Genomic DNA, 13,997 nt, shown 5'->3' with positions numbered 1-13,997 from the left:
TCTTGGTAGATAAATCAAAATGACAAGTCTACTGAGGTCTGTAGTTTGTAAAGTTATCAAATGTTTATTATACGTTTATTAAAATTGTTAACAAGTGTATATTTATTCTGACAGTGCTCTCACATGGTGGTATTGCAATCTGTTTAGTATATGCAGTAATCTCAAAAACACATACTTATGGTGTTAACATGTCGATTTAACCATTAAAAACACTATTAACAGTTCCTCTAATGTGTCAGGGGGTGTATGGATCACTATATAAATGACTAGCTGCTATTTTTGCTCCATTCTAATGTTACAGAAAATAAGTAATTATAAAATGCAAATTGCAGGGTGTGCACTGTCAAGCATGTAAAACACAACAAAGAAATGCTTAGCACCACATTTTTCAACTTGACACTTGCAGCATCATGGTGCGAAAACAACCCCATAATGTAAAACGTAGATGGTATTCAATTATATGAGAAGCCTCAAACAATTAAACAAAATATATGTTTGATTTTCACAATAAAACAAGATACATGGTTCATTTTCACAGATTAGATATTAATGATATCTAATGATATTAATTAGCACTGGACTGTGAGATCCACAAGCTACACATTATAGTGTATCTTCAGTTTTGGACTAAATATATCTAGTTTAGGGTTAGACCTCTAGATTGGTTTTCAAGTACTGGACTTTTAAATATCTCATATAAGCCAGTCTGAGTCATAAACAGTCATTATGATTGAGGTTCCCTCCTGACCAGAAAAAAAAACAACCCTCTGTTCTACATAGAGTGTCTTTAAAAAATGCTTTGCCAATTTTCAGTAATGTTATGATTTAGGAATAGGAGTCCCATGTCTTTAATATCTACAATACTTGCTAATATCTTTGTCACTATCCCAAACTGTGGTAGCCTAGGTTACTTCCAATATTCACAACCACAGCCACTGGCAACACAAACAAGAGGGCTGAGTGTCTATCTACCTGAACCCCTGTATTTTTATGTGGTCAGCATGGTTATTATAATTTCTTAACTGTTATACTGTTAGGCTAAGCATAGCTTTTGGAATTATATCCACACTGAGCAGTTCTGCTCAGTGCACCTTTTATGTAATGAAGCAGGAAGTAATAATGTGGAGGTTCGAGTGGTACAGACCAGTATATGTCCTGTCCCAGTTCAGGAGTTAATGTTTGCTGTTTGGAAACAGTAACCATGATCCTTCCCTAACCTCAGCCAAGTGTTTTGTCTCCTAACCTAAATTATATTTTAACTATGGTTTATTTTCCATAACCACCACCTTTTCTACCTAAATCATGCTATAGCCATGTGCACATATTGTAGAAACAAATGATTGTAAAACTTAGCAATGGATGTAAAAAAAAAAAAACAAAAACAAAAAAAACAAGGTTTTTGCAAATTTGGTCAACATAAACCTTCTGTCCAGTTATATGGTTGTACAAATTATGTGATCAGTGGTCCTTAAATTCATCAGTCAGATAAAAACAAGGTGAAAATGTGTGAGGGAAATCATTATACGTCACTAATCAGTGCTCATTTGTTTTTACTGTCCCAGCTACTGTCCAAGGTTATATGCATCAGGTAGCAGATTATAATCCTAAACCCACTCATATTCAAGCTTTGGTACTGTTTACCTCGAGTGAACTGAAGATGCAAAGAGGTGGCAAATGTGATATTAGTTTGCAGAGCTATCTTCACATTCTTTTTTCAAATTGAAAATGAGTTTTTGAAGGTAATTCCTTTGTATATCAAAGTACATTATGTCCACACTACATCAAGGCCAGATTTTGAGGGATTGTGGGACTAGACATAATAAGTGTTGGGTAACTGTTGGAAAGCTAAATGGATTAGTAAAAATGACAACTGAAGTTGTCCAATGGGTGACAGTTTTGATTTTTCACACTGCATTCTGATCACTCATAGTGGCATGCAGGGAAAGAGGACCTATCCAGAACTTCGAAGGATAGTAGCCTGACCAAAATGCAGATTTCAGTGAATGTAATGAACTCTACCAGTCCTGTTGTGTTTGCCTATTGTGGTTACCACTGACAGCTAAATAAGCCTGTCTTCAACCTGGGGTAGTTTTGAGACAAAAGCTGTGGTGCATCATTGAACATGTACAGTGCATTTGTAAAGTATTTTTTACTTTTACTCCATAACGCTTACATGGAGCAAATGTATAACAACTAGGTCTCTTTCTATAGCTGGTCACTTGGCCAAACTGAGCAGAGGTCATCAAGAACCTGATGGTCATGCTGGCTGAGCTCCATAGATCCTGTGTATTGAGATGGGAGAAACCTCCAGAAGGACAACCAATTCTAAACTTTGTGTCTGGTGAATCAGCAGGTTTAGTTATTGACTAAATCAAAGAGAAAGTGATTGTGGACTATAGAGACTGCCATCAGAATCTAGAGATTCACTCACTCAGAAACTGAACTTACTTCAAAAGTCTGATTACCCACTTCAAAGAATTTTATTAATCTGGGTTCTAGTCAAGAGCCTAAGTCCTTACTGATAGTCCAAATACTTTTTTCAGAGGTGTTCTCAGTCAACAAAGAAGTTAGTGAATATCAGCATGTCCTATATCCAATAGGCAGCCTCAAATTGCTAAATGCATAAGCATTAGTTGGATTCAATTATATTATGATCCAGTGATTCTATTTTGTTTAAATACTAAGTAAATCACTGTGAACAATCCCAAACAAACAGTGAGTCAATTATTGTGCCTGTGCTCTGATGCATAACATATGACAGTGGTGGCAATTTTTGCATGAAACAAGAGCGCCAGCATTTCATGGTCAATATAATATTTTAGAGATATGTTGTCATTTGAATGGAGAAATTTTTAATCTGAAAAAAGTCAGAATTTCTGATATTTGCCTGCAAGGGTCTATTGGGTCTGTCGCATCTGACTTGATTTAACTTATTCCAAATGGATGAATAACCTTGTTGAGAAATTAACGTTGTGGTGGAGCAGTGTTGTCTTATTTTACATTAAATGCATTAGAATGTGGCATACTCACTCATTAAAGTGTTGGATATATAAACCTTCTATCAAAGTGGGGGGAGAACAGTTTGTGAATGCATTATTTTAATTCTAAGCATGATAGGTTGAACTATCTGAAAACACGCACACACACTGAATCCAGTTGGTTGCTTGTTGGATAATGGAAATTAATGCCTGAAGGTAAAAAAGTGGACTACTTATGAGAATATTAATACATCCTCCCAGTAAACATTTTCATTTGGAACACTAATGCTAACATGATAGCCTGCACCAACCTGAGGAAATACCAATAGTATACATATGGAAGCTGATGTTAGTGATCACCCCCTACTTTCTACCTGTAGTGTTTTGTGAAACAAAGGGACCTCTAGGGTCCTAGAAGTACTTAATGCATCCCTGGACCACAATATCATGTACCCATGGCAGTTGTATTGCCAAAAGTACTTTATAGAGTTATGTGTGCATCTGATGTGTCCCCTGGCAATAAGAGTGCCCTTTCTGTCACATACACTCGAAACACCAGCTAATGTACCCTTGGTAGCCTTATGGCAGTAGTGAATAATATTGTGTCAGTCTTATTATTTGGGGTACATTATGTGGATGCAGAATCCACATAATGTACCCCAAATAATAAGGTACAGGGTGCGTGTATGCCTGTGGTTAATTACCTTACTGCTGCCAATATGATGGAGCACTGACTTAAATCCTCCTATACCAAGGGTACATTACATGTACAGTATGGAGCATCCCACTTAAAAGTAGATTAAAATCATAAGCACTTAAACATATATTATGGTTCATATCTTCATTATGGTTTCTTGTCTTTGTTGATGTTATGCTTTCAATTTTATTGTTACAGTTTAATATGTTTTCATTTATTATCTCCTCTAAATTAATAACATTTTGATTATGCATCACTTTTTGTACCAATCTGTGTTTTGTATGTAAACACATAATAGCAAATACTTATGGTGAATGAGGAAATCAGGTATATACTCATTGTTACTTCCACTGGGATCAAAATTCTTCTTTCACCACAGACTCAAAAAACCCATTTAAGTTTCATATCATTTTTAACTTTTACTTTACCTTTATTTCAAAGCCCAAATTAATTTAACAAAACTCAACAATGGCTTATACTCCATCACCACCATGTGTTCACTGCAAGAAACCACATTACGTATTGCCCCTTTAAAAGTATTCCAGTAAACCTTTCTGTTTTTTAATTACTGATACATTCACTTCTGTGATAAGATATCAGCTTCTTCCATTAGTTGATGCTGGATCTGGTCAGCTACTAAGTACTACCTTAGCGCCGCTTTAAATTCATGTTTCACCCTGAATATGTTTACTTGCTCATGCTATTGAAGAGACTGTGGTTGTAATTTTGTCTAGGAGGTAGTATGGCTGTGAGTCATGGATGCATTTTAGAAGGTAAATGTAAGTGTGATAAAGTAACCGTAGTAACCTTGGTTGCTATGGCCTTTACAGTTATTGTTTCTGCTTTCAACCCATCTTTTCACAGGCACTGCTTTTAGCTTTTGCTGGTGTGTTTATGTTATATCTGTATCTGTGTCATGTATTTGTGTATCAATACCTATGTGTGTTAACATGTTTGAGTGTTCTGAGTGTATTCCCTTCACAGAGTGACATAACAGGGGTGTCTGACACCAATACGAGGTCACTGGGGCAAGCAAAAACACTATACAATCAATATAATCAAATGTTTATAATGGAAGCTGTCAATGAACTCTACCAGGAATAGTAGTATCGCTCCAGAAAGTGTTATTAATGTTTCTCTCTCCCATAAGAGCCTATTACTTTTAAGACAAAACAGCACAGAAAGAGCACTTAGGGTTACCATATGTTGTCTCTTTTCACTTTAAGGACTGGATAACTGTTTATTTGGTAACTGCCCTGAAAGAGTTTAAAACAAGAGTTTTTAACGAGATATGTCAAGCTAATCAGCAGGCAACATTGACTGTGACCTCACAAGAAAATATTTTGAATCAATTTTAAAATACTAAATAGGTCCAGATTTTACAAAAGTAGTATGCATGAATGACTATGGACTTCATTTCTATTTTGTTGCAGTATTTACAGTGAGTGACAATGTACTACAAAATATACTGTATACAACTTGTCTATATTAAACTAATACATACCTATGTGAAAATTGATAGTTCAGTGATTATCACAGTATGCAATATCTTCAAAATTACTGAATTAAAATTAAAAAGGTTTTGTATTAATGAGCATTTTGGTGCCTAAAAACATCACCCAAAACATTTTTTTTTTTCATTTAAAGATTTTCTTTTAGAAATACGTAAAATGTGAATTTTCTCATTATAACAATATACAGTTTGTTGTTCACTGATACTTTTTTCTTGTTTATTTATAGCTGCAATTTAAATGGAGAGCTTATACAGTCATTTTATACATCGTATAAATCTCTCTTGAGTTGAGGAAACAGTTAACTATTTACCTACATGTTGCGGCATCTATCTTGCAGCAGACTGCTGCTTATAAACACATTAAGTTATACAAAATGTTCAAGTAAATATATCCTTACAAAGTTGTGACGCTGAATAAATACAGATACATTTATATTGTTAATTATTATGTTACATGATATATACAGAATTATTTATTTCAGGACAAGACATACTATTTATTTATCATCCATATTTATACAGTTACAGCTTCATCTAACCTAATGTGAACCTAGGTTAAAATTAGTAAAGCAGTTTAGATTAATGGAATAAGTCTGAATTAAGAAAATATAGGCTTCAGCCAGAGCTTGCACTAATATTTTGTATAGTGTCCTTCAGTGAGTTTGTAAACAGCCCCAGTTTATAAACACAACAAATGAAACTGAACTCTCATAACATAATTGGGTATTAAAGAGTCGATACTGAACACATTATGGAGAAATGTAATTATTTCATTTTATGTATTCACAGTTGCCCAAAGTATTTATCTGATGGTGCAGGCCATTATATCAGCAGCTATTCAGTGTCACAGTGTTTGCTGGGAAACTCCAGTCAAACAACACAGTCTTGTCAAAAAGCTAAAAATTAGCTAAATGACATCAGTGATCATCAACAGTGAGAATATTTACAATATAGGCAGGATGGTAGTTTGCAGAGTGGAAATGGACAGCGGAAGTAGGGAGGTGTGTGTTAGTGGATGTGGCTGCTGAAAGCATGGTCATGCAGCACAGTGAACATTTGCAATACGTGTCTGTGATCCAACTGTATATTACTACCAGCATTCTGAGAGTGTCCCCATTCCCTGAGGAGTGTCAGAAAGAAAAACACAATTCAGTAGTTTTAGGTCATCTTTGACTGCCATAGAAAAAAAGTTTCTGGAGTTTCACTTGAGGTCATTTGAGATGGTGGTTAAAGTCTAGCTTGGATCCATGGTGACAGCAGAATTCCTCACGTTTCTTATCTCGTTGTCGCCATTGGGCCTATGTGAATAAATGCAAAGAAACCAACCCTTATCTTACTGCATATGATATAGCACTGTTATTATAGTGTGAGTTTCCACAATTTGGTAAACAGATTATCTTTTAATTATATATTAGAAAATATAAGAATATATTTGGCATATATTTTGTTTAATTTTGTTAACATTCATAGATTTATTTGTCTTTGCCATGAGACTTCCTTTCATGGCACATGTGGTTATGGTAAGAAATTCTGCTATCATTGTTTTAAATAAAAAAGCAGAGATAGATCTTTCTTACCTTTTCAAGTTGTGCATTCTGTTTGGATTTATAGAGGAACTCTCCCACAGCCACAAACACAGAGAGGACAAGTCCAGCAGCTAGGACGATGAAGATCCCTCCAATGTTCTGCACACCGAGGGCACTGGCCTCCTTACTTTCCTCCTCCGGACAGCCGTTTCCTCTCCACCACTTCTCCTTCATCATGTGCAGCTTCCCTTCCTCCTGAAGCTGTAGGATGGCAATAGTGATCTTATCTCTGTATGGAGAACCTGAAGAACCAAAAGACGTGAGGTCAGTGAGAGCAACCAACATGAATGAAATTTATCTTATCTGTAAATACAGGACAAATTGTCACCTTCACTGAATACTTTGATGATCAGTCAAATTTTGAGTATCATCTTATGAATATCATCATGCTTTTAGACCTCAGATTTCAAAACTATAGTGAAGGAAAATCAGTGTGGTGTGGAGAAAATACTGAATACTGTTTATCTCTATAGATAATATGTATGTGTACATGTAGACTCTTACTGTCCTGAAAGGCCTCCCTGGTTTACTCATTCCAGAATTTACATTTGTAAAATTGTGGGCTGAGCGCTTGCTATGATAGCTCTTCAGCTCTGGAACAGACTTCCATTATGCTATCAGCCTGTCTTTACAGATGTCAAGGTTGGTTGGAGAGTCCAGAGTGCAAATTACTACTATTATTGATACACAAATATTGGATGGATTGCCGTGAAATTTGGTAATGTCAGTCATATTCTCCAAAACTTGAATCTTAATGGCTTTGTTGATCCAATGACATTTTCTCTAGTATGCAGTAGATCAAAATTTTAATTTGTCCAGTACTTTGCTTTATGGTCAAATACCTTTGAAGCTAATACATATTCAATCAACCTCTGCTTTCTTCTGCTAAGTGCTAATAAACAAATGTTAGCATGCTGAAATGCTAAACTTATGTGGTGACCATGGTAAGGATTACCTACACATCAACATGTAACCATCATGGTGTGTGCATGTTGCCATAGATTATTATAGCATCTTTTTTTAAAATTCTGATTTATGTTTTCTTGCTTGTTTTATTATTTATTTCATACTGTTGTTTTAAAGCCTGTTTTTTCCTTTGTCCCTACCTTTGAAAAGTACTGTTTTACTAGACTGCTTTGCTGTTTATTGGTGTGTTTCATTATCAAAAAAAAAAAAAAAAAACAATTATACTTTAGTGAACATTCAGTACATTCTAGTCTACATTCCAGTTTATTTCATTGTACATATTTAAAGCATTTTAAGCATTATAAAATATTAATGCTAATGTCCAGTATTACTATTTCATTGTCCCCACAGGCACTGAACTAACACTGAACTAATAAATCTAAACTACACCTATGGGGCTCTTGTTACACTCATTCTGCCTGTATAGCTGTCTAATTTACACATGTTGTCATTCTTAATCTGTGCATATGTTTAGACTTTGAGCTGTTTCCCTGGCTTAAAGAGTTAACGTCCCCAAAGCAAGCCTTAAAATGATCATATCTGTCCCTGTAAGATGACTGTGGAGCACCCAATGAATTGTCCACTCTTTTTAGTTTTCCTAGCAACCCCTGCACCTCTAATCTTTCCCTTTCCCCTTTCAAAAAAGCAGCAGCTTCCTCTGCTCTGCTGATCAAAACCAGTCACACATTGGGATCCCTGATTAAACCTGAAGGGTAAAGCCTTATGAAAGAAAAAAAAAAAAAAGAATTGTGTCAGACTCCCATTCCCCAAACCTCCCTGTGGTACTGTCTATATACTGCAATCAGGATGTTAATGCAGCTTGACTAATTAAAAAATAGGGGGGAAAAAAGAAAAAACTAATAACGCCTATTATCACAAACATTTAGAATGAACTCTCCCTGGAGCATGGGGGGGGCGACATGTTTAGATTAGAAAACATTATCATTGGGTAGCTCCAGTAGCTCCAGTGGAGTAGCAATCTCTGTGATTAGTAGTTAGTATGCAGAACCAGTTTAGCAACAGTATTATATAGTGGGCCCAAAAGACTCTAAAAAGTGATAATAATAAACTAAGATCCCCTGCTGGAGCAGAGCTTTAAGCTGCAGCCCTCAGCCTTGTGGTGGTGTGGCTGTAGTCACAAGGCCATGTTCACACTCTTTAATATCTCTTCTGTCCTTCATCTCTGCCCAAGGGCTTCTGGTATCTGATTCTTTATTTCAGAGCAAGCCGCCCAGCATGTTTCAAAAGCATCTATCACCATGGTGATGGCAAACATGAGCTGTGCTCCATTCCTTGTTATTCATTGTCATCTACAGTAGATACCTCCCATCAGCTCCGTAGTGGAACAACAAGCCAACGTGTGTCAGATAAATCACTCGCTACAACAAAGAAACAGGCGGCCTTGAAACTGGGCCCGCTCTGCCTGATCAAAACAAATGGAAAGACCTCAGCTGTGATGTCATGGGCAGGATGAAAATGAGCACTGTGTCATACAGTCAAGACCAAGCTGCATTTTTGGCAAGTGTTGTAGCCCACGTTCACATGAGCATGAAATGAGGGAACAATCTGATGACCAACTGACTGTTGCTCTGAGAGAATAGAGCAGCAGTGCAAAGCAATGCTTTGTAAATGGGTTTCATAATAGAGTTGTAAAATATACTGCACACCATCAGATTCGCCACCATCTTCAAATGAGAGCTAGATGGAATGATGAGCCTGGCCTCAGCAGTGAACACCACAGCCTTTATTCTCAGCGACAAATAATCCCTCTTTGGATTCTTATGTTTTACATAATTTTTAGATCTAAGGTGCTACTTAGACAAAAAAAAAAAATCTCCACATAAGCTCTTTCTTTTATGAACAATGATCAAATCTTAGAAAAAATTCAATCTGGTTATCGATCTATGGATAGCACTGAGACTGTTCTGATCAAGTTTGCCAATGAGTTATTCCTTGCCATGATGCATTTACATTTACTCATTTATATCCAAAGAGATTAACAACTAGGGGACGACACTGGAACTGGAAGGAGAGCTTGAAGTGAGTACAGTACTAAATACTAAATCTGTTCAATAAGACAAAGTCCAAGGAGTTCAGGTGAAGTGCACCGAAAGCCCACAGTAAGTGCAAGTACTCTCAGGTGTCAGAAACCTTTTTAAAGTTGTGCATTTCTGCTTTGTACAACTGAGACATTTAACCAAGGTTGGGTCTCTCCATTCATTTGCAGATCTAGAAAAGGTTATCCATGCTTTTATTTTTAAAATGTATTTATATAGGTGATACTTCAGCTGATACAAAACACTGCTGCTAGGTGTTTTACACTCAGAAATGACCACATAACACCATTCTTTGCTGCCTTTCACCAGTTACCTGTGATTTTTAGAGTTGATTTGATTTTGTGATCTACTAACTCCCTATGGGCCTTATTGCTGCTTGAGATCCTCTAACAGGGCCCTGTCAGAATTTCGACTTGCCACCAAACATGACCATGCCTTTTACTGTCTGGGCCTCTGAGCTGTGGAGCTAACTGCCGTAGAACCTAAGACAGGCAAGCTTAGTATCCTCTTTTACATGTGTCCTTAAAATTCACTTTTGTCTAATGGCTTTTTCTTAATTTATGGTATTTTTGTTATTGTTTTGACTATTTATCTTAGATTCCTGGTTTTGATAGGTTCTATAAATACAGTTATTACTATTATTATTATCCATCCATCCATTAACTATACTGCTTATCCTTAAGGGTTGCAAAGGGTTGGCGCTGATCTCAGCTGAGATTGGGTGAGAGGCGAGGTACACCCTGTACGAATCGCCAGTCCATCACACAGCTGACATATAGAGACAACCACTCACACTCACATTCATACCTATAGGCAGTTTAGAGTCACCAATTAACCTTATTATTATTATTATTAGTATCTCTGTTGAGATTTTGTCTCAGTGTTTTGCTGTTTTGAAGAAAATGGCAAAAACTCTTTTTTTTGTGCTTTTTTTTTGTTTTATGGGCTAATATCCCAATTGTACAGTAGTGTATAGGAGTCCTTACTGAGTGACACATTCGATAAGTTGGGGTTGTGATGATTCTCGGATGTGTAATACTATGATACTGTTAAAAATGACAACTTATAATGCTAAACACAATGGTATGCAAAAATATAAATGGCTCTATGTGGGTCTCTCCGAAATTAATCACATTTTGTAGAGTGATATGTGACCTTTTAGGCTCATTAAAGTCCAGACATGCTGCCACATTCTGGACCATCTGTAAGGGTTTCACTGTTTGTGAAGGGGGGCCTGCCATAAGAATCAGAATCAGAATACGTTATTGATCCCTTGCGGGAAATTATTGTGTCGCAGTGCTCAATTTCACATATACAAATAGAAAAATAGAAGAAAAAAAATAGAAAATAGAATTAAATAAATAATAAAAATAATAATGATATTATAACACCGGTGTACAAAATACAAAAATACACCCCATCTCTTTTAAGCAATAGGTACGTAGTTAATATTTACATGCCATTTACAATGTATTACAAATGGATTATGTACAGGATAGGTTATTGCACCTGGTTGAAGAAAAACTGCTTAGAGAATGATCACTTGTCAGAGGAAGTAGTTAAAAAAGGTTGATGGCCATAGGAAGGAATTATTTCCTGTGGTGCATCGTAGGGGAATGAGTTGTTGACTAAATATGCTTTTGTGGCTGACCAACACGTCATTGAAAGGGTGTGAGGAGTTGTCCAATATTGTCCTTATTCTGGACAACATTCTCCTCACTGGGAGGATAGTACTGGCCACCACAGGCTCATAAAACATCCGCCCTTCTGGCTTTTCCTGTAGAGGGCATCAGTGTTTTTGGCCCAGTCCAGTCTATTGTCCAACTACACCCCTAATTACTAGTACTCCTTCACAATGTCCACACTGACCCCACAGATGGAGACAGGGGTCACCGGAGCCCTAGTCCTCCTCATGTCCACCACCAGTTCCTTTGTCTTTGTCACGTTGAGCTGCAGATGGTTCTGCTCACACCAAGTGACAAAACTGTCCACCACAGCCCTGTACTCAGTCTCCTCACCCTTGCTGATACATCCAGCTACTGCAGAGTGGTCAGAAAACTTCTGAAGGTGGCAGGTCTCTGTGCAGTAGCTGAAGTGGCTTGTCCATGTGGTTGTAGACACGGTCGAGCAGATAGATGATGGCATCCTCCACTCCTAGTCAGGTCTGGTAGGTGACCTGGAGGGGGTCCAACAGTGATCTGATCATGGGCCGGAGCCTCCAGGATGAGTCTCTCCAGGGTCTGTAGTCCTTGGAGAAAATGGTACTCAGGGTCTTCAGCACAGGAACGAGGCATGATATTTTCCATAGCACTGAAGACTCAGGCTCAGGCTGAAGACGTGGTGAAGCAGTCCAAGTAGCTGGGGGGCACAGGCTTTGAGGAGTGGAGTCTCTTCAGCTGTCTCCTGACATGATCAGCAGTGATGTCCAGTGTGGAGGTGACGGGTGGGGGAGGGGTAGAGGTGATGTGTTGGAGAGTGCAGTTAGTCTGGGAGCCTGGGGAGGAGGTGTGAGGGGGTCATCACAGGATGATGAGAGGCTGTAAGAAATCTGTTAAAGAACAGATTCAGCTCATTCACCCAGTCCATATGCCTTCAATTCCTCTATTGCTGGTTGGTCTGAAACCAGTGATGGTTCTCATGCCACTCCAGACCTCTCTCATGTTGTTCTGCTGGAGTTTCCACTCCAGCTTCCTCCTGTACTTCTCCTTGGCATCCTTGATCTTTGTTTTCAGTTCCCTATGTATTACTCGCACCTCCTCCCTGTTGCCAGCTCTGAGAGCCCTCTTCTTGTTGTTCAGGATGGCTTTGATGTCCTTTGTTACCCACAGCTTGTTGTTTGGTTAACAAAGGACAGTCTCTGGTGAGACAACGGTGTAAACACAGAAGTTGATGTAGTCTGTGATACACTCTGTGAGCCCATCAGTGTCCTCTCCATGCAGCTCACAGAGTGTCTGCCAGTCTGTCACCTCAAAGCAGCCCTTCAGTGTCTTGTTGGCCTCTTTTGACCATCTCCTTGTGGTCCTTGTGGTTACAGGCTGCTTCTGCACCAAGGGTGCATAGCAGGTGCTGAGGTGAATCGGGTTGTGGTCTGACTCACTGAGTGGGGGGAGGGGATAGGAGCTTATCCTTAATGTTTGCATACATCAGGTCCATGGTTCTCTCCTTTCTGGTGGGACAGCTCACATACTGAGTGAACGTGGAAAGAATAGTGTCTATAGTGACGTGATTGAAGTCACCTGAGACGACAGACACAACATCCAAAAGCAACGAGGAGTGTGTTGTGTGGGTGTTGTGTCTGTAGCTGGGCTATTGTGGAGTGAATAGTGTCACTTGCCTACATTGGGCTGGCAGAGAGGGGAACATAAACAACCACCATGATAACACGTGAGAACTCCCTGGGCAAATAATATGGTTGGAGTCCAACAGCACACAGTTCAATGTCCCAGGCCACAAATACATGATGCGAGGGGGATTTCACCATCATGGCCCGTACAGTGTGAAAGCCCTCAATGGAAACATTGACATCAGGACTATCCTGGTGCAGCCATTTCTCCATGAAGCACATTAAGCTACATTCCTGATACTCCCTATGACTCTGGGCTAGTGCCATCAGCTCATCCATTTTGTAGGCCAGGGACCTCACATTCCTCATGAGGCGAGAAGGGAGACACAGCTTAAATCTCCTCCTCTCTGTAAGCCCGAGCCGCAGTACCGTGCCTTGTAGGGAGGGGATGGGATAAGGATGTTTATCATTGCCATGACACACTAAATGAATGCCCAGTGGTTTTTGCTGTTGGAAGGTGAACCTTTGGCATAGGCTGAGGTCTTGAGTGCTCGGAACCAGATTTTCAGCTTTCAGAAAGCTGAGCACAGCAAAGTACAGTCTCCCTGTCCTTGCCTCTTGCCTCCACCACGTAATGCTGTTGCTCAGTTGTGTAGGGCAGCCAGGTTTAGGAAGAGTCCTGGTGGGTCCAAATGTATTACATTTAAGAATTATGAAGGTCACTGTGCTCTTGACAACCCTCAATGCAGCAGAATTTTTTGTAGCCTTCCTCAGATCTGTGCCTTGACACAATCCTGTCTCTCCATCATCCATCATCCATCATCTATACCGCTTATCTGTTAAGGGTCATGGGGTGGGGGGGCTGGAGCCTATCCCAGCTGACAGGGGTACACCCTGGACCGATTGCCAGTCTATCA

General features: G+C 38.8%; 1 protein-coding gene across 4 annotated transcripts in view; it reads right to left on the bottom strand.

The window, feature by feature from the left end:
• grik2 (glutamate receptor, ionotropic, kainate 2) overlaps positions 1-13,997 on the bottom strand; it is a 246,601-nt gene that overhangs the window by 12,896 nt on the left and 219,708 nt on the right. For 3 of the 4 annotated variants that reach the window (XM_051076104.1, XM_051076105.1, XM_018665721.1), the window contains one exon: positions 6,766-7,016. In XM_051076104.1, coding sequence (XP_050932061.1) covers positions 6,766-7,016 — 251 coding nt within the window. Of the gene's footprint in view, positions 1-39; positions 6,487-6,765; positions 7,017-13,997 lie in introns of those variants that run through there. The other variant, XM_018665722.1, reaches the window with a different exon arrangement.

This window comes from Lates calcarifer, linkage group LG15 (assembly GCF_001640805.2).
Source record: "Lates calcarifer isolate ASB-BC8 linkage group LG15, TLL_Latcal_v3, whole genome shotgun sequence".
Taxonomy (NCBI): domain Eukaryota; kingdom Metazoa; phylum Chordata; class Actinopteri; family Centropomidae; genus Lates; species Lates calcarifer.
Note: the sequence above shows the minus strand (reverse complement) of the source record. Positions and strands in the feature narration are given on the sequence as shown.